Raw genomic sequence first — 21,220 nt, 5'->3', positions numbered from 1 at the left:
TGCTTCCATGTACATGGAACCTAATAAAATCTGAATATAAGTTTTATTTGAATTAGTCTTCTCTCATTTCTTAAGTGAATTCTTAAGATTTTAATGACTTCTACAGGATCTTTTTGTGGTTTTGACTGTCAAGTACTTTTCTCCCCCTTCTTGTCATAGTAGAATCTCTTTTTAGTATGGGGAACTTATTTGCCACCATCACTGCCATCTTTCCCCAGTGTGTTCATGACCCGGACTGCAGTGATTGTTTCGGGAATGAGTTCATATAGGGCTGGCTCCATGGCCATGGGGCTTGGCAGTTATAGAGCCCCACCCTCAATGCGCCAGTGCTGGGTTCAGTGCTCTTCTGCCACATTTTAGAAAGTCATAATGATTTTTTTTAAATGAGGGGCTCTTTATTTTCTTTTTGTACTGGGCACTACAAATTATGTAGCCATCATGAGTGCATGTCCAAAAATATTTCAACCAAATATCTCCCTAGGGTTTTCTGCTGGAATTGAGAGGTAAGAGTATGTCTTTCCTCTGTGGATCTTGAATTTTAGGTACCTATTGTTTTTATTCAGGTGGAGAGGACCTGAATGTAAAATGAAGCCAAGCAGAGATTCACAGCATCAAAAATGGAGAGAGAGAAATTGAGTCCAGATAATATTGTTTGGACTCAGATAGAAACGAAGACAACAATTAATGAAACCAAGAGATAGAACAAGTAATACAGAACTGATGATATTATGGCAAGCCAAAATCTAGAGTGAAGTTAGAAGTACTACTGGATTTCCCAGTTATGTAATTCAATATATTCCTCATTATAGCTTAAACTAGCATGAGTGTCTCCTAAGCAGTCCTGATCAAGGCATGTTATTTCTGTGTCTAATTTTTTTCTGCTTCCCTAAAATATTCTATAGTAGGTCTAAAAAATATCTTACTTTGCACAAATAAGCTCTTTCCTGGTTAACATCCATGAAATTCACTGAGTGTCAGAACTGTCTATGAATTCAGTGCTTAATATGGAATGATTAGTATGGAATAAAAGTATTTATATGGTTTTGAAGAGTCAAAAAATTCCCTTCTCTATTTCTTTTGAATTTTTCTGTAGGATTTAATACGATACTAATATGCACTCAATGAGGACAAGTGCTATCACTCTGCTTTTGACTTAATCTTTCTTATACATACCTCCATGTCTTCAATGAGTCTAAAATGAACTTGTAACATGAGCCAGTCTGGGAACTAATCTAATCACAAGAATTCATGTACTATCCCTAAATTACTCATTTCTGTATATTCAATGTAGACTATATGCATTTACTTCTGCCTTTCAAATAGAAATGGCAAATCAAAAAAATGAAAATGCATGATGATTATATTATAATAATATGACTAAGTATTAAGATGAATTGTTAATCATTACTTAGCAAATTACAACTTTCATATGGAGAAAATAATACCTTACATATATAATGAATAATATCACATGTGGACTAATATGATTGTAAGTTAATTATAGACTACACAGCTGATTTAGTTTCATTTACCTAAGGAGCTGTTCTGACCCTGTTGCAGATTAATTACATCTTCAGGAACGCACGCTCATTTATCATTGTCACTTGCAGCATTATAGCTTCTAGCTAGAGTGTAGTTGTTTTTTTAATGTTAAAAAATTCCTTAGCTGTGATACATTTTATAAGTTTAGTCATTGAAAACACATGACAGCTCATTCCAGGTAAAATTAAATTAGCTATGGAACAATAGGAAAGATCATGTCCCAGAAATTAAAAGACTAGGAAAATCATTATGTTAAAACCATTGAATTAGACATTTGCCTCAACTATATTATAAAACATTTTTGAGGAGACCCCATATTTGAAATATATGCATGGAAAATGTATTATACATTATTAATTCCCAACTGCACATTAGGCATTTAAAAAATACTTCCATTGTCTAAAATCGTTGGAAATATTCAAAAGGATAGCATGATTACTTTTACAAGTTTTATTTAAATTTTAATGTGACTTTTATACTATTTGCTTTTTTTCTAACAATGAGAGTATTCTGAGTCAATTGTGAATAAGAGAAAGATAAAGCTAAATGACTGGGTCTTGGAATATGGTAGAATTTTTATTCTTTCATAGCTAAATGGTCATTTAATATCAATTGAGAACTGTTAATTGCCAATATATGTGAATATAGTACTCCCATGAAGGTGAGATCAACAAAATGCTCAAAAAAAAAAAAAATGATAAGATTCAAGAGAGTATGGAATTGAAGAAGCCCAAGGAAGTAAGAAAATAATTCCAGGAAACAGAATGTGAGTCAAAGTTAAATGCAGCAAAATATTCCAGAAAATACAGTGCTATTGGATTGGTAATTTGGAGGTCAGTGGTGACAACAGCTTGAGAAGTTTGAGGACAGTGTAGTAAGGAAGAGAATAAGCAGAGGAATAGCAAAAGCCTGTTTTATTAGTTTAGCAATAGGTGTTAATAAAATGGTGACACTATAATTAATTGTTCTAGAGCTCAGAAATTACCCAAGAATAAAGATCAGTTCTTTTTTAAATTGGCATATGTTTAACCATTTTCTTCTTTCCCCAAAAAGTTTATATAATTATTTTTAGATATCTGATAAACAGTGTGTATTTTACTCAAATATTTTTAATCAAATAATGCATTTTATCTACTTCAGAGATCAGAAATTCTGGTAAAAAATCAACACCCATTGTAAACTTTCATGGTTGATAAATGACAACGAAGTCCAAATGTTTAAAAAAATAGAAATAGTTAATTTACTAGAGAGTTTAATGTGGCCTAGTCAATAAAAAAGGGACATGTACTTTTAAGAAAATAGTTGGAATTAAATTTACAATGAAGTTTTGAAAGTAAAATATATTGCTTTGAGGTAAAATTATCAAGTATTTGAGATAATTGATCTTTTTTCTCATTGATAGTTTATGTGAATACATGTAAATTTTCCTTACTATAATTAACCTACTTATAATTATTAATACAAATAAACCGACTTCAGAAACAAATCTACTACTAGAGAGCACCTTCTGACAAAGATACAATAGTTGACTTCCCAGGGACAGCATTTTACCAGTGTATAATTAATCTTATTAAAAATGTTTTCCTATCACAAAATGGGAAAAATGCAATTCAGATATTTTTCCTTATTTAATGAATAATTATAGTGTTATTTGATTATTATGATGATCCATAAATTTTCAATTTCTTATATGTGTGAATCCAAATATTCATTTAGGTATTAGATTTCTTATTAAAATACAATACTCTTAGGTATTCCACCACATGACAATTATTGTAGTCAGCATAATGACAGAATTATTGTTAGACCAATAAAATTGGCCAAACAAATTTAAATCTAAGTAATAAAAAGCTGATGACTTAAAAAATTATATATGTATAATAAATAAGTAGATGAAATGGTAAAAAAAAAAAAAAAAAAAAGAAAAAGGAAATTTTATCATTTCCAGAATCCAATATTAGTGACTTCAGGACTACACAAAATATTTACCTTCTTAACCAATCTATAAGCATTGATATGTTTAAGACATTTCCTTTATATTTGTCAGTGAAGGCATAGGAAAAATATAATGTAAGAATAGGCAAATGACTGAAGTTATTTGGATTGGTAAGTACTATCCCACTAACAAAATTTATGGCTATGAGTATTCAGTAATTTTTTCCTATGCTGACAGATTAGAGGCTCTTAGTGACACACTAAGGCTGAAGGATATTAAATCATAACCATGCAAATATCTGTTTGATAGGACATTTAGATGGTAATATATATGGTGCAGTAAAAGTCCACTTTGTCAGATTTCTTACAGATTCAGGGAAGGAATAATGCCACAGTGAGCAGAGAAACATTTCAGATTTCAGAAGAATTAATATGAATAAGATTTTCATTTTAATGGTGGCTTTCACTCTTTACACAGTGTGTGGTAGTAATTTGTTTCTGGAATGTTCTACAAAAGCTGGAGGACCTTTCCAGAAGCCTTTGAAATTCTTATTGCCTTCTCATTTCTGCACACAGAGCTGACTTCTATGTTGAAGAGTGGCCAAACTGGAACATACCGAGATGATTAACAGCTGCTACAAAATCAATAATCTATGTAGGAAAAACAGAATTGGGCTGAGATGGTCTTACATGAGCACTATTTTGTGACAAATATCTATTGATATCAGCAAGCCAAATATAATTTATGTTGGTGGAAGCATTTCCATGAGTATAATCCATGGGCTTTTCAGATTCAGCTTCAAAGACCTAGGGAGTGGGGAAGATAATTCATAGGCCTTAATTATGTATAATTATGCAGTCTCAGTCACAAAGATGATCACTGTTACACTTAGTAAGAAATGGATTTGCGTAAATCTTTCATTATTTCAACAATTTATTATGGGCAAAACACATTGTCGTACTACTGCAGTTACTGCAATCTGTCTCAAAGTGATTCTTAAAATTTTTCTCTACAAATTAAATTGAAAGATAATACAGGTGTTTGTAGATTTGGTTTATTATATTCAAGAGCTCTAATTTCAGAGGAGTAAGTCCATTGCTAACATATGCTCTAAAAATGTTTTCACATCTATTGTAGGATAAATACACTTCATAATAACTTAATATAACAAACTAAATTTGCCAACAGTTTAAGGTGAAATAAATTAATTCCTTGAACCCCTACTAATTTGTATCTCTTCTAGCCAGATGCATGGGAGCGTATATGTGTTCATCATTTTACCCCTAATACATTGGCTTTCCCATTTCTTTGTGGCACCATGTGCATCCTTGTATCTATTATAATGCCTAACTCAGGAATTAGAGCAGGCACTCAATGATATTTATGGAATAAACTAATGGATGAACTCCATGACTAAAATACTAATCAGCACTGGGAAACTAAATGTCCATGCTAACTCAATGTTTTAGATTCTTCATAAAGCTAATTAATGTAAATACTGCACACACCATCAGAAAAGTTAAGAAAAGTTTTCAATGATTTATAAATACCAGTGAATGACTCAAAGAAAAGCATTTTGCTGATCTGGGTAACTGGATCCTCCACGGGATAGTTTTGTGTGCTAACATTCCTGTGTCCCTGACATTGCCAGTATTGCTCTCCTCATGGGTAATATGTTCACTTTAATTAGATAAGTGATATGTAATAGGGCAGGAAAAAGTTAATGTTTAAAAGCACTGAAACTGATTTTTGTGTGTGTGGCAGATGCCATGTTAAATTCGAACTACATCCTTTGTATATAAGTATGGAATCTCATTTCCATGCAATATGGGAAAATGTGAATGATTTTTAACAGGGAGTTGATGGGGAGCACGGATTCTACAATTCCTTACAAGTATGGACTTCCTGGATAGCTACAGCTATTAAGAGGACAAGAAAGTTAAGAGTATAAAATGAATGACTCAATGGTCTTAAGGCTAAGGATGAAGGTCATCAGAATTTTGGGATAAACAAAGTCTAATCCCCAGAGGGAAGAAAGGTAAAGGAAAAAATTAAATTTTAGAAGCAAATGCAACACGTATAATAGAAGAATGTGCAATGGCCTAGTATAGTTAATGTAGAACAAGACAACTCAGAAGAGCACAGAAGAATACATTGTGCAAAATAAACCAAATAATGTAGTACAAGACAAAAGCAAAATTTTCTATCCAGCAGAGAAAGAAGACTGCAGTATACACAGACTTAATAATTTTCTATCATAGTACCCTATTTATTTTCCTCTATAACACATCACTATTTGAGGTTATCATTTTTCTTGTGTTCATGTTTTCTTTATGTGCCACCCCATCTGAATGTAAGCTCATGGGAATTGAAATTCTGCCTCATGTATCCTCCAGGATTGATACCTACTATACATTCAAATGTTTAGAAGAGTGTCTAGCACACAGTGGCTGCTCAAATAAATAAGCAAATAAAATTTAAAAATAAAATAAAATTGCACAAATGAATAAAAGAGAAAGCCACAAGAATGTTGAAAGAAAAAAGGATCAGTAGAATACCAACTGTACTTAAAGTTTGTATCCATTCAAAATCGGATGTACCTAATAAAATCAAGGCAAATTTCAGATCACTAGTAAAACAGCTCAATAAAAGACAGGAATTTAAATCAGGGTAAAAGTAAATATTTGAAAGAGAATTTAAATGTCACAGTAATGGGTTTGGAAACATTTAAATACGTTTGAATAGTGATGTAAGTGTTTAAAGGTTACATATGGTCCCACCATGTTTTGGAATTATATAGAGAAATGAAAGTTTCATTTGCTCTCCCTATTCCCTAATTGTTAATATTTTGTATATATGTTTGCTGACACTTTTGTATGTTCTAAAAGACAGAGCTATACAACAAACACTCATATTTGATCACCATTATCACCCCTACTAATACTAGGTTTCGATGTACAAGCTTTAGAAGTCCTTAACTCATTTAATTCCCATAACCATCTAAGGTAGTTTCTGTACTATCACTTCACAAAAGAAGAATTGGAGAAACAGTGCAATTTGTTTCTTGTATATAATATATTTTAGGGACCTCTTTTCCAGTTTTATGTTACTTTCAAATTGATAAACATTTAAGTTGTTCCGAATTGTATGCCATTAAATGTAATTAGTACTGCCTAGGTTTTGTTTTATTTTGTGGAAAAGATCTTAGAAATGGGATTGATGGATCAAGTTGTTCTTACATATTAAATTTTCGAAGACATCACGGTTATTTTCCAAAATATTTTTCTTATTTATAGGTCTATTACCTAATATAAAAATGGCAATTTCTACGTACTTTTTGACATTAGATATTATCAGCAAAATTACTAATTTTTAGTATTCTGAATGGAAAATATGGTAACTCTTAGCATAACTTTGCATTTTACTTTAATAACATTAGAATGTTTTAATCTGCTATGCATTATTATTGTCAGTCTACTTTTCCATTAGAAGCTTATTTTTTTAATTAGAAATTCCATACTTTAAACCCATATTCATTATTTGTGTTTGAAATACTCTGTCTTTTAACACTTAATGAGCATTTCAACATATATATTTTTTTTAAGTCGTGGAAACATAACTGTCATTTATTTTCCCTGTACAGGTTCTATGTTTCCTATTCACCTCAGAAAGGCTTCTGCTACCCAATGTAATATACTTCTGTATTTTCTTCTAGTATCTTACAAGCATCCTGTTTCCATTATATTTTTACCCTTTTTTTTTTGCATGGGCAGGCAATGGAAATCATCGAACCTGGGTCTCCAGCACAGCAGGCGAGAATCCTGCCTGAGCCACCATTGCACCACCCTGCTTCCATTATATTTTTAATTTATTTGAAGTATATTTCAGATGGGTTTGAAGAAGAAATCTGAAGTTATTTTTATTCAAATGGATAACAAATTGAACCACCTAATTTGTTTTGAACACTTTTTACCCAATGACCTGAAATTTTAATATTTAACATACATTGCAGAATATCTGTTTTTTGTTGTTCTAACTTTGTATTCTGTTCTTTCTATTTATTTTTGTGTCACCACATTTTAGCTATAGTAACTTGATAACATTTAGGGCATGGCAGGAAATTGTTCATGGCAGAACATTAATTATTTCATAAAATAATAAAGCATTTTGTACAACTGCAAATTCCGATTAATTACAAATCAACCACCAGTAACCCTATTTGGTGTCTCAGTAGTATTAGACTAAATGTATATATTAATTTTGGGAGAAATGATGACAACAATATTAAATCTTCTAATATAAGAAACTTTCCACCTTAAGCTATTATAGAATTTATTTTTTTGAATATAAGAATTTTCATGTTCTAAAGGATAAACTGAATTAATACTAGTTTAGTAGTTCTTTTACTACATTTTAACTTTTCCTCTTGTTCTATATTCTTAGAGTGGTGATTCTCAAGGTATGATCCTAGAAAAGTAACAGTGGCTTCTAGAAGTTGTTAGAAATGCAAATTATCAGACCTTTTGAAAAAGAAAACCTGGGAATGGGGACCAGCAATCTGCATTTTAAGAAGGCTTTCAGGTTATTTCGATATATATTCAAGTTTGAAAACCACTAGCTTAGCTTTGGTACTTTTTCCTTCTTGAGCAATTTTCAGCTATTTATGATTGGCTGCAAATATTCCATTTCTTCTACAAAGAAGAAAACTTCTACAAGTTTTTTGGTATAAAGATGTATGTACTTTAGTAATTAAATATTTTCATAGCTCTGATTGTATCTCCAAATTTATTATGCTGTGCATTTATTCCATTACATTAAGAAATTCTTTAAATGTTTTACTGTATTCTATGTACTTATTTTTTGTGGGAAAAAATGCTTTGGGTTTTATTTATCTTTATAATTTTGTTGGTTTTCCCTAGTTTATTAATTTCAATCTAATTTTTGTTAACTATGTCTTAAATTTGTTTCCTGGATTTTCCCTAGCTCTTTCTTTACTTGAATATTTTGTTATTTTTCACCTTTTAAAATAATAAAACCATTTATGGTTATAATTTTTTTCTCTTACAATTTTTACCACACCCTATTAGCTTTTTTTTAAGTTTTGGCATGGGCAGACTCCGGGAATTGAACCCGGGTCTCTGGCATGACAGAGGAGAATTCTGCCACTAAGCCACCATTGCACCACCCACCCTATTGGCTTTTGAAATAAACTCTACATATATTTGTTAATTTCTAAATAACGTTGTTTTGGTTTTTAATTCAAACTTAACTGAAAAGTTATCTAGAATAATGCTTTATTGAAATACAATATTTTGATATTTTGTGTATCATTCTGATCACTTTTATTTCTAGATTTATTGAATTGTGGTTAGATAAATTAGTATTTAAGTTCCCTACATATTTATTATTTATTATGGTATGCAGAATATTTTCAATTTCCTAAAATTTCAGTTTAACATTTGGTTATCAAATTTACCATTATTAAGAATGCAACATTAAGGTTTTATATTTTGTTCTTTCAATCTTCATCTTAATCAAACTTCCAAGATGTTTTCTCTTTTATTGGTCTTTCCCAAGAAATAGCTTCAAGATGTACTGGTTATTTCTGTTATCTATGTCTTTATATCTACATCTATATGGTTATCCTATATATCTTTACCATTCATATATATTTATATATAAATCTATATCATATAGCATATATAAATAATTTATATATTATATAGGACACTATATAAAATATATTTATACTTTCAATTATATATATGCAGAAATTTAGAGGATTACTATATCATAGTGACCAACTTTATTTTCATGAATTTTCTTTCTTGCTTATATTACTTTTTAACTTCTTAGAATAAGTATTATATACCTTTATTTTTTAATCCTTTATAAAAATGAAAGGCTATAAATTTCGCCTGGAGTATGTTTTTCAGGTGTTTTAAGAAAATTACATGTGTGTTTTCCCTACATAATTTGCAACTTTCCTTTGGATTTCATCTTTGCTGCAAGAATTATCCAGGGATCTTTTAAAATTTTTTGATGTTATGATTTTTTTAGATTAGCTTTTTATTATACACTTCTAACTGGATTGTACTGGATTCCTTTGCCTTTGAGATTTCTGCTTTTAAAAAATTTTAGCAGTTTTCTCTGAGATCATGTCTGAAATTTATTTTAATGGACCTTTCATGGATATTCTCAAAGCCCCATATATTAATCCAGAAGGATGTATATTTCTTGACATCTTTTAAAATTCATCCTGCCTGTTCTAGTTTGCTAGCTACTAGAATGCAACACACCAGAGATGGATAGGCTTTCAATAAAAGGGGATTTATTTAGTTAACATATAGCTCTTCAGAGGAAAGGCAGATAACTTTCAACTGAGGTTCTTTCTTATGTGGGAAAGCACAGGGCGATCTCTGCTAGCCTTCTCTGCAGGCCTCTGGGTTCCAACAACTTTCTCCGGGGTGATTCCTTTCTACATCTCCAAAGATCTGGGCTGAGCTGTGAGTACTGAGATGAGGTATGCTGAGCTACTTTGGCTGTGCTACATTGAGCTTTCTCATTTAAGCACCAGCCAATTAAATCAAACATCATTCACTGCAGCAGGCATGCCTCCTAGCCGACTGCAGATGTAATCAGGAACAGATGAGTTTCAAGTGCCATTGGCTCATGTTCATAGTAACAGAACTAGGCACCTTCACCTAGCCAAGTTGACACTTGACTCTAACTACCACAATGCCTTTAAAGGAAAACCAGGAAGCAAGTATCTATATAAGAAACTCAACCTCCATGTCCAGGAACTTCATGGCCCTATGTGGTCCAGACAGCTTAGATATACTTGTGCAGATTCAGTGTATCCTTCATGGAATTCCACAGATATCCCAGCACTTGTATTCCTTAAGTCTACTGCTTTCCAATCCTTACATGTTGGGTTCCAGGTGCTCCCTCATCCCATGTGGGAAGAAATCCCTTAATTAAGTCCTCAGCAGAGCCAAAGTCCTAACTAGTTCTCAGCTTTACTGGTCTCTAACATTCATCTGACTCCGGAAAGGCAGAGTGATTGAGTCAAGCCTATAATATTCATGATCCATCTTATCAGAATCCTCTAAATTTTCCTTTGAGTATGGCCATACGTATTTGTGGAAATGTAAGTGACAATGTCTTCTCTGTAACTTTCTTGACCAAGTACATATATCATGTTTATTGAAGGAGATTTCTCTATGCATTTTACCTGTTTTTTTTCTCTAAAGTCTTGGTCCATTTTGCTGAACTGATTTGGAGAAAGGGAGCATTGGGTGGTAACAGGTAGTTGTGTTCATTCCAAACTGAAATCTCTCCATGAGCACCCTAGAGAGGTGGCTGGTCCCAACCTCAGAGAACTTCTTTAGAATGAATGCCCTTAGGTTGGGGCCACAAATTTCAATAAATGTCATTTTTGCATTTATTATTTAATGTCCCTCTTTATCACAAAACACCAAGTTCTAATAATGAGATAACCCATCTCCTTAATTCATTCCTATAACCCTAGGGCCTGGCAATAAAAACTAGGTGCTTAATTTTTTTGTTTATTAAACAAATGAAGGAAGAATCAATTATGATGATGAAAATGGCATAGTATATTTGATGGAAATGTAGTGGGTGGGGCAGTTTTCTTCCTGGGATCTTTGTATCTATAATTGACAAAGCGCAAAATTGGAATGAAAGGTGGCAGTTTTGTTAATTGCTATAATCCCTTGCTTTTAACATCCAATTGTTCAGACTCTTGTGATCTTTCTCTTTCACCTCACTTTAATGTAATCTTAATGAGTATATAGACTTCTGCCTTGGCCATTGCCCAACCTTGAATAGTATCTGCTGAATAAATATTTTTCCTGCTGATAGCTTACCACTCTGAAAGAAATTTTTTTTCAGAGTTAATTATGATTTCAACATTGTTTCCAATGATTCTGGCCAAATTTGAAAAATATAGCAAAGAAATAATTGGCAGAAACTGGTGACTTGTTCATCAATTTACCTCTTCTTCCTAGGTAGACAAAACTCATTTCCCAACTTCCCTAAAATTAGGTACAACTCAGTGACTGATATCTGGCCAACAGGTTCTGGGTGGAAGCAAAGCTGTGTTTTCCAGACCTGGCCCATTAAAAAAAAAAATCCTGGACAATAAACTACTTTCTTTTGCCACTCAATTGTTGAATAGAGAGGGCTCTGAAGACCTAGAAGAGGATGGAGTCATAAGATGTAATGAGCCTGGGTCCTAAAGGAAATTTAGTTGTGAAATTACTGACATTTTGGGTTTGCTTGTTCTAGCAGTTAGCTCACTCTGATACAAGGGTATGATGATTTATACAAAGATTAGATTAATCAATATATTTCTGACCTTCTTGGGCTTTCCTATAAGTTTGGCACAAAGGTCTTTTTTATATTGTAGTCTTGCAGTCAACAAATAAAGGGCAATAGTGAAAACAAAGAAAACTCTACTGACATTAGTGCCAACTGTTGATACCATATTGTAACTAGGAAGTGGTAAGATTCCTGGAAAGAACTTCAGGTAAAATTATGTGCCCATCATACTCCCACAAAACTGATGTTTAAGCCTTCTCATACTACTGATAGTAAAACATAGATGCACCCCAACTCCTTTCCAACCTAATTACTTCTTAACATATTCAGGAACAGCTGGATATTATTGATTCAGTTCATCTCATTGTTTTCTGGGTTCACTGACTGGGGAAGAGGAATACAAACTCTGAGAACATGACCTTGTTGAGAGATTTACAAAGTTTGAACTCTCTGTAATGTCTGATTGTGATCACGAAGACTAACCATCTGTGTTAACAGGGAGGAGTAAATCTTTAAGGGAGGGTGTTCTCCTCCCTTCATGCTCCCAACACCAGGTTATTGTCAGTGAAAGACACTCCAAGTCAAACAGAAAAAGACCTTTCAAAATAAAACTCAATAAAATCCACCTTTTATTTAGTTCTGTTCTACCTCAAAGTCACATATATATTCTAATACATTTTCTTTTATTGGGTTCTAAAATTTCCTTCAAATTTAGTTCTTTAAAATATTTGATATGCATTTAGGTAGTGTGAGGTTGAGTGTAATATGATTTTCTCCACATACGGAGCTAGTTTTTGAATACTATCAAGTAAGCAATTTGTTATTTCTCCAATGACTTTTTAATATATTTAAAACATTTTTATTGTACTAAAAGATATACAACTCAAAATTTCCCATTTTAACTACTTTCAAGTATACAACTCAGTGCTATTAATTACGTTCACAATGTTTTGCTATGATAACCACCATCTCCAATGACTTTTTGCATGCCTAATTTGGCAAGACAGCTCTCTTGCTTTTCTATTTATTAAAATTGACCCAGCTACTCATGGACTTTTACTTTGTGATATATATTTTTGGAACACATTTCTCATTTATCTTAAAGAGATCTCTTCTTTTGATTGGTTATAAATAAATGTATAGATTAATTTTCATATTATATTAATCTATGCCATCTAAGAATAGAAAACATCTCCATTATACAGATATCCTTTAATGTCTTTGTATAGAGTTTTAACATTTTCCATATATTCATCTTGATTATTATTTATTAATTACTAGATACTTTTAAAGTTTTTGTTGCTATTGTTTGTTCTTGCTATATTAGTTGGCTCTTGCTTTTATTATGGAATACTAGCTTAACAGTGAGTATTTCTACATTTTTTTTTTCAACCAAACAGGAATTTGTTTAAGATGTCTTCCTTCAGTATAATGTTGCTATGGATTTCTAGAACAGAGTTTTTGTGAACTCTAGGAATTCTAGAAATTGCTAGAAATATTTACATTAAATTTATATTGATCTTTATATCATCTGAGACTGCCTTTTGATGTATTTCCCTTTTTCTATTAGTGTTTTGGGTAATAATTTATAGATTTTTAAAATATTGAAACATCTTTGTATTTTATCACAATTTTTAATACCCTCTTGTAATCATTAGCTTTTTTTCCAGAATTCTTATAGCTATAGTCATAAGTGAAGAATGGTTCTTAATTTGCTTACTTTTAATATTTTACTCATTTTCTGTTTTTGTCACATCTGTGTAAAATAATTATTTTCTTGAAATTGTGTAAGATAAACTAACTCTTGAAAGTTTAGTAGACTTGACATCCAAAATAATCTGTCTTAGGAGCTTTAGTACAGTGGTAGAAAGAGGTGTTGGTAACTATTTAAAAGTTTGTTGGGTTTCCTCCATTTATATTTTCTATTCAGCTTGTGCCAAGTTTATATTTTTCCAGAAATTTTTGAGACTTCAAAGTTCATTATGGTATGGTTATTCAAAATATTCTCTCATTTTTTTCATTACATTTTGGACTTTTTTTCTCTCTTTTTCACTGTTTATCGAATTTACTTGCAATTATGTTCCTCTTTTAGTAAAATCAATTTTGCAATATATCCTATTACCTTTTCTTCCATAGTCCAGCATTAGGTTTTCCTAGCATTCTCTATTTTGTGGTGGTTGTGATTCTGTCTTATTTTCTTTCTTATTTTATTATACCCTTCCTTCTCATTCTTTGGGTTGTTGCTGTATCTCCTTTTCCAATATCTTGAGCTTACTGGATATAATTTTTTTGTTTAAAAACCCTGATACTGGGCACTCTGATATCAATCTCAGCACTCCTGGCATTTGGGGTTTACAATTCTATGTTGTGTGTTTGGAAGATTGTCCCATGCAATGCCTACTGTTGAACAGCTTCCCTATCCTCTACCCACTAGATGCCAGTAGCATCCCACACCCACTGTCATGATAACCCAACATGCCCCAGATATTGTTAAATATCTGCTTTGGGGGACAAATTGCCCTCTTCAATACCACTGGAAACTATTCAAAGGCATACAACAAAAATTGGAATGTGTTTATTCAGAAAAAAAAAAATCCTACTGAACCTCAGGTAAGAACAGTGGCAATGTGTGGTGTTTCAGCCTTAAGCTGCTCTTTTACTCTTCAGGGTCATTAGTGCTATAGCTCTACCAAGCAGATTCACTGAAAGTGGGGGGCTGACTTGCTTATATATGGAAGCTGGGAAACCTCCACATCCCTGATACTTTTCTAAAACAGTGGTAAACTTAGGGACACATGGACAAGGAAGGCTAATGTTGTAGCCATCTTGAATTTGCAAAACTGACTAAGGAAAGTGTCCAGTCAGCTGAGTAGCCAGAAATATAACACAGAGATCTAGGGAATGAGATAGTCATAATGGGTTTTGATAAGCTCCTAGATATCCCTGGCTGTATGAAAGACTGTATACATGTGCAAGGCTGCACACATACTTAAGAGATACCAAAGTGGGCCCTAGTATACATCCTTGACTAAAGGTAAGGCCTTGTGAATGAGCAGATGGAACTTGAAAGGAGCTGGAAGATAGTAAATGTTACAGCATACTTATAGATTGTCTGAATTCCCTAATCAACACACAGATCCAATGGCAAAGGAAGGAAATCTCACTAGCTCAAGGTGTTTGAGCAAAACCTTTGGTTAATTGGGCTGACAGAGGAGCAACTCCTAGGACCCAGGATTAAAATAAAAACATGAATTAGTAAAATATAAACAAAGGCAAGGCATCAATATACATACACTGAAAGAGAAAGAAACTCCACAGAATTAGTGCCTGTGAATTACTAAACAAAGGAAAAACATTAACCTTCTTAATTTGGGAAGACTCAAATCCAGAGTTGTTACAATCTCTTACATACAATTTCCAGTTTTCAACAAAAAATTATGAGGCATAAAAAGAAATGAGAAAGTATGGTGCATCCTCAAGAAAAAGCTAGTCAAACAATTCAGGTCTTTGTTAGTGGACTAAGCAGACAGATTTCAGAGCAGCTATTATAAACATGCCAAAAAAACTAAAGGAAGCCATGTTTACAGAATAAGGAAAGTATGATGACAATGACTCATCAAATAAAAAATGCCAATAAATATACAGACATTATTAAAAAGAAACAAAAGGAATTCTGGAGCTGAACATTACAGTAACTAAAATGAAAAATTTACTAGAGTAACTCAAGAGTATGACATTATTCACAATAGTCAAAGACTGGAAATGATCCTAATATATATCCACTAGTGTATGAGTAGATAATATGTGATATTTCCATACAATAAACTGTTTTTCAGCATTGAAAGGGATAACTAACGACAGTTCACGTGGGTGAACCTCAAAAGTAAACTAAGTGAAAGAAGCCAGATGCAAAAGATCACATATTGTATGGTTTCTTTTATATAAAATAGCCAGAAAAGGCATATCTTAGAGGTAGAAAGCAGATTACTTGTTGCCTGAAACTGGAGAAAGGAGCTGGATTTGACCATGGGCAGGACAGGTTTTTTTTGTGGTGATTAAAATGGTCTAAAATTGGATACACTTATTAAAATCATTCAAAAATATACTTAACATGTGTGAATTATAATGTGTGTAAGTTATACACCAATAAAGCTGTTTCTTGTTATTCATATCAATATAAATGAGGGGATTCTATGGATCAAGATGCATCAAATTTTCTTGCAAATCATCATCGTCATCCATATACTTTTAATACATATTGTTTGTTTAACCTTCATTATGCACCATTCTTTGAGACATTTTTAATGTATTATCTTATTATTTATAACACTTAAGAGAGAAATAATAATTATCATGGTACAGATAAATCAATAGAAGTATATTACATTTTCTGAAGGACTCAGATCAATTATTTTTATCCACAGAACATGCTTCCTAAATTCATGGATTTAACCAATGCCTTTTGCAGCCTACAAGACAGAGATGTGTGTGTGTGTGTGTGTGTGTGTGTGTGTTGGTGTACACGTGCACGTCTGAATAAGAGTGGTGACATGACATAAGATTAGTAAATGAGTGACATATATTAAGTTAAATGTAATGCTATAGATAACATTTTTAGACATCGTAATTACTGCTTAAATGCATATGCAATCGTTTTTAAAATTATTAATTCCATAGGGATTAAAATTTCAATAATTCTTTCACCTGCCAAATGATATTTTATCTCCAGTCTAAGATTTTAAAAAATTGGGTGCAAAGTCAGCCTTTTGACTTATTAGCCATTTGAGAGTAGTGGTAGCATTTGATTTTTGAACTAACCATAAATTTAAAAATAGTGTCTTTATGTAAAATCCAGTAAGTTATGATGATATTATAATATGTATCCCAAAGTAAATTAAAATTTGATGCAATGTTTCACATTTTCACTAATGTGGTTTTATTTTATATTTAAAAAACTTTTAGTCACCTATAAACCATTTAATCCTCATTTCATAACAAAAATGGTCAAAATAATCCTTCAATAACACATGAAAAATGTATCCATTGCTGATACTTTGCCTTCAAATAAATTCTAAGCTTCATTAACACCCATGAGAAGAGGTATTTTGCTGACACAAAGATAAAATAAATTATTTATATTTAGTACATCCTAATAGTATAAGAATTTATATACAATGATTATCCAGGACTTATTAAAAAGAACATTTAGTGGAAAATCTTACCACGCCAATGGAAAAATAATTATTGATGATACTGTAAGGCACTGGGTCTCCCTTTTCATCTTTGTCATTAGGTATGACTTCAAATTTCCACCTGTCCAACATGGTTTCTGTGCTGTTTTCGATGTCTTTTAGGATTTTCATCAGATTCTCACCTTCATAACCTAATGAAAAAAATTATCTTGAGAAAAATATAAGCAAATAACAGAAATATGTTTACATAAGTTTGAACATGTTATCTGTATAATTATCTAAAGCTAAAGAATGCATTTCTTAAGCAAATTCTAATACAAGATAAAGAATTAACTATAATCTTCTTATACTTATACCAGGATTTTATGTTTAGCTTTACTTTACAGTTCATATTTGTGGTAGTTAGATTCAGTTGTCAACTTGGCCAGGTGAAGGTGCCTAGTTCTGTTGCCAATGGTACGTGAACCTCATCTGTTGCTGATTACATCTGCAGTTGGCTAGGAGGCGTGCCTGCTGCAGTGAATGATGTTTAACTTAATTGGCTGGTGCTTAAATGAGAGAGCACAACGTAGCACAGCCCAAGCAGCTCAGCATACCTCATCTCAGCACTCACAGCTCAGCCCAGGCTTTTGGAGATGCAGAATGAAAATCACCGCAGGGAAAGTTGCTGGAACCCAGAGGCCTGGAGAGAAGGCCAGCAGAGACCACCCTGTGCCTTCCCACATAAGAAAGAACCTCAGTTGAAAGTTAGCTGTCTTTCCTCTGAAGAACTAATGAAATAAACCCCCATTTATTAAAAGCCAATCCATCTCAATGTGTTGCATTCTGGCAGCTGGCAAACTAGAACAATATTTCTCTCCTGTAGTACAAATTCTCTAGTATATACAACCGCCAAGTGAATATCTTCACTGCATATTCCATGCAACTCTTTATCAACATATTCAAAATGAAATTCATGATGTTTTCACATCTCCCTCCTGGGTACCTGATCTCAAAAGGGCAACACATTCTAACCAGTTACTGAAAGTCAAAAACTTGGATGATATTATAGACTTCTCCCTTTCCTTATAATGCACTTAATCGTGCCCCCCCAACCTCCCACCTCCAGAAGATATATTCAAGTCCTAATCTCTGGTCTCATGAACGTGGCTCTATTTGGAAATAAAATCATTGAGGAATGTTATTGGTTAAGATGAAGCCAAACTAGATTAGGGTGGACCTTTAATCCAATATTACTGGTTTTCTTATAAGAAGAGGGGATCTAGACACAGACAGTGACAGAAGATGGGCATGTGTCAGAGGCTGAGCTGTAGTTATGCCCTAAACCAAAGAGCACCAAGGACTGTCAGAAAGATAACACCACAACCCTACAGACTTCAAAGAGGGCCGAGTTCTGTTGACACCTTGGTGACTGAGAGACAATAAATTCCTGTTGATTTAGTGGTACTTTGTTAGGGCAGTCCTAGGAAACAGACAATCTGTGAATGTATGTGTGTATTCACTTTCCCCATCTTAGTACAGTTCACCACTATTTTTTTCTTTTAGAGAAGTTGTGCATAAAATGCAGGATTCCATTACGTGACCACACCACCAGTACCTTGCATTGGTGTGGGAAATTTCTTACAGTTGATGATAATACATTTTTATAATTGTATGATCAATTTAAATCCATGGTACAACTTAGGGTTCACTGTTTCTATAGTTTAGCTCCATGGATTTTTAAAAAAAATTTATCCTGTTACCATATATAAAATTTTGCATTCCCCGATTTAATCATATTCAGATATATACCTATTACCATATATAAAATCTTACATTCTCCCTTTTAATTATACTCAGATATATATTTCAGTACTATTAATTGCATTTACAATGTTGTGCTACCATCACCACCATCCATTAACAAAACATTTCTGTCATTCCAAATAGGAACCTTGCATATTTTAAGCCTTAACTTCCCTTTCCCTGTCCCCATCCCATCCCTGGTAAGCTATATTCTAAATTCTGACTTTTTGAGTTTGCTTATTCTAATTGTTTCAAAGCAGTGAGATCATACAATAGCTGCCCTTTTATGTTTGGCTTATCTCACTGAACATGATGTCTTCAATGTTAATACACGTTGTCATATTTATCAGAACTTTCTAAGGTTGAATAATATTCCATTGTTATGTATATCCCACATTTTATTTATTCATTCATCTGTTGATGGCACTGGGTTGCTTCCATTCTTTGAAAATTTTGAATAGTGCCACTATGAACAACAGTGTCTGAATATCTTTTCAAGTTCCTGTTTTCAATTCTTTGGGGTATGTTTTAGTTTGTTAAGACTGCTAGAATGCTGTATAACAGAAATGGGTTAGCTTTTATAAAAAGAATTTATTAAAGTACTAGTTTGCAGTTCTAAGTCCATAAAAAAACGCCCAAGTGAAGGCATTCAGAGAAAGATATCTTGACTCAAGAAAGGGCTGATGACTTTCAGGGTTTCTCTGTCAGCTGGGAAGGCACATGGCAACATCTGCTAGCTTTCCCTTCTGGCTTCTCATTTAATGTTTCCCCAGGGGTATTTTCCTTTTGCATCTCCAAAGGTCTCTTGTCTGTGTCAACTCCGAAGCTTTTCCAAAATGGTTCCCTTTTAAAGGACTCTAGTAAGCAACCCCACCTTGAATGGGTGGGCCACATCCCCATGGAAACAATTTAATCAAAAAGGTCCCACCAATATTGAATCAAGGTTAAAGAACATGGCTTTTCTAGGGTGGACAACAGTGTCAAACTGGCACAGGGTTTATATCTAGCAGCAGGATCTGGGTCATATGATAGTGCTATACTTGTAGCTTTCTGAGAAACCACCAAACTGAATTCCACAGTGGCTGCATAATTGCTACCAGCAATGAATGAGGGTTTTATTTCTCCATATCCTCTCCAATACTTGTTATTTTCCATTTTGTAAATAGCAACCATTCCCATGTGTGTGAAATGGTATCTCATAGTGGTTTTGATTTGCATTTCCTTGATTTCTAATGGTATTGAATATTTTCTCATGTGCTTCCTATCCATTTCTATATTTTCTGGGGAAAATCTCTTCAAGGTTTTTGTCCATTTTTTAATTGGGTTGTCTTTTTGTTGTTAAGTTATATAGGATATCTTATATATTCTAGATATTTAAACCTTTATTGTATATGTGGTTTCCAAGCATTTTCTTTAAATATGTAGATAGTCATTTTACTTTAATGATGATATCCTCTGAGGTGCAAATGCTTTTAATTTTGATGAGGTCTCATTTAATTATTTTTATTTATTTATTTTTTTGCTTGTACTTTGGATGTAACGTCTAAGAAATCATTGTTTAACACAAGGTCCTAAGATGTTTCCCTATGTTTTCTTCCAGGAGTTTGCCATTTCTACTTCTTATATTTGTGTTTTTGATCCATCTTGAGGTATTTATTTAACCTCAGGATGTGAGGTTATTTATTTTTTTTCAATAAAGTGGAGATCCAGTTTTCCATGAATGATTTGTTGAAGAGACTATTTTCTCCCAAATTAGTGATCTTTGCAACTTTGTCAAAAATCAGTTAACCATAAATGTAAGGGTGATTTCTGAGCTCTCAATTATGTTTCATTTGTCTACATGTCTGTCCTTGTGCCAGTACCGTGAAGTTTTGATTATTGTGGCTTTGTAATAAATTTTAATAGTGGAAAGTGTAAGTCCTCCAATCTCAGTCTTCTTTTTCAAGATGGCTTTAGCTATTCAGTAATAGTTTACTCTTCCATACAACTATTATGGTTGGCATTTTCATTTCTGCAAAGATCGTTGTTGGAATTGTGCTTGAGACTGTATGGAATGTTTAAATTGCTTTGGGTAGTATTTATATCTTAATATCATTTAGTCTTCTAATCCATGAACACAGACCACCCTTCCATTTATTCAGATCTTCCTTGATTTCTTTTAGCAATGCTTTGTAAGTTTTCTGTGTACAAGTCCCTTACATTCTTGGTTATATGTATTTCCAGATAATGGTTTCTTAACATGAATGGAATTTTTTTTCTTGATTTCTTCTTCTGATTGTTTATTGCTAGCATACAGAGACACTACTGATTTTTGGGTGTTGACCTTGTACCCCACCACTTTGCTGAAATCAGTTATTAGCTCTATAAGATTTGTTATGGATATTTCTGGATTTTCTGTGTATAGAATCATATCATCTCTGCA

At 32.8% G+C, this 21,220-nt stretch overlaps 1 protein-coding gene across 11 annotated transcripts in view; it reads right to left on the bottom strand.

Moving 5' to 3' along the window:
* Positions 1-21,220, bottom strand: part of DGKB (diacylglycerol kinase beta) — an 802,099-nt gene that overhangs the window by 381,695 nt on the left and 399,184 nt on the right. For all 11 annotated transcript variants that reach the window (XM_077122452.1, XM_077122491.1, XM_077122515.1 and 8 more), the window contains one exon: positions 17,044-17,204. In XM_077122452.1, coding sequence (XP_076978567.1) covers positions 17,044-17,204 — 161 coding nt within the window. The remainder of the gene's footprint in view (positions 1-17,043; positions 17,205-21,220) is intronic.

The sequence above is a fragment of the Tamandua tetradactyla genome, chromosome 1 (genome assembly GCF_023851605.1).
Source record: "Tamandua tetradactyla isolate mTamTet1 chromosome 1, mTamTet1.pri, whole genome shotgun sequence".
NCBI classification, from domain to species: Eukaryota; Metazoa; Chordata; class Mammalia; order Pilosa; family Myrmecophagidae; genus Tamandua; species Tamandua tetradactyla.
Note: the sequence above shows the minus strand (reverse complement) of the source record. Positions and strands in the feature narration are given on the sequence as shown.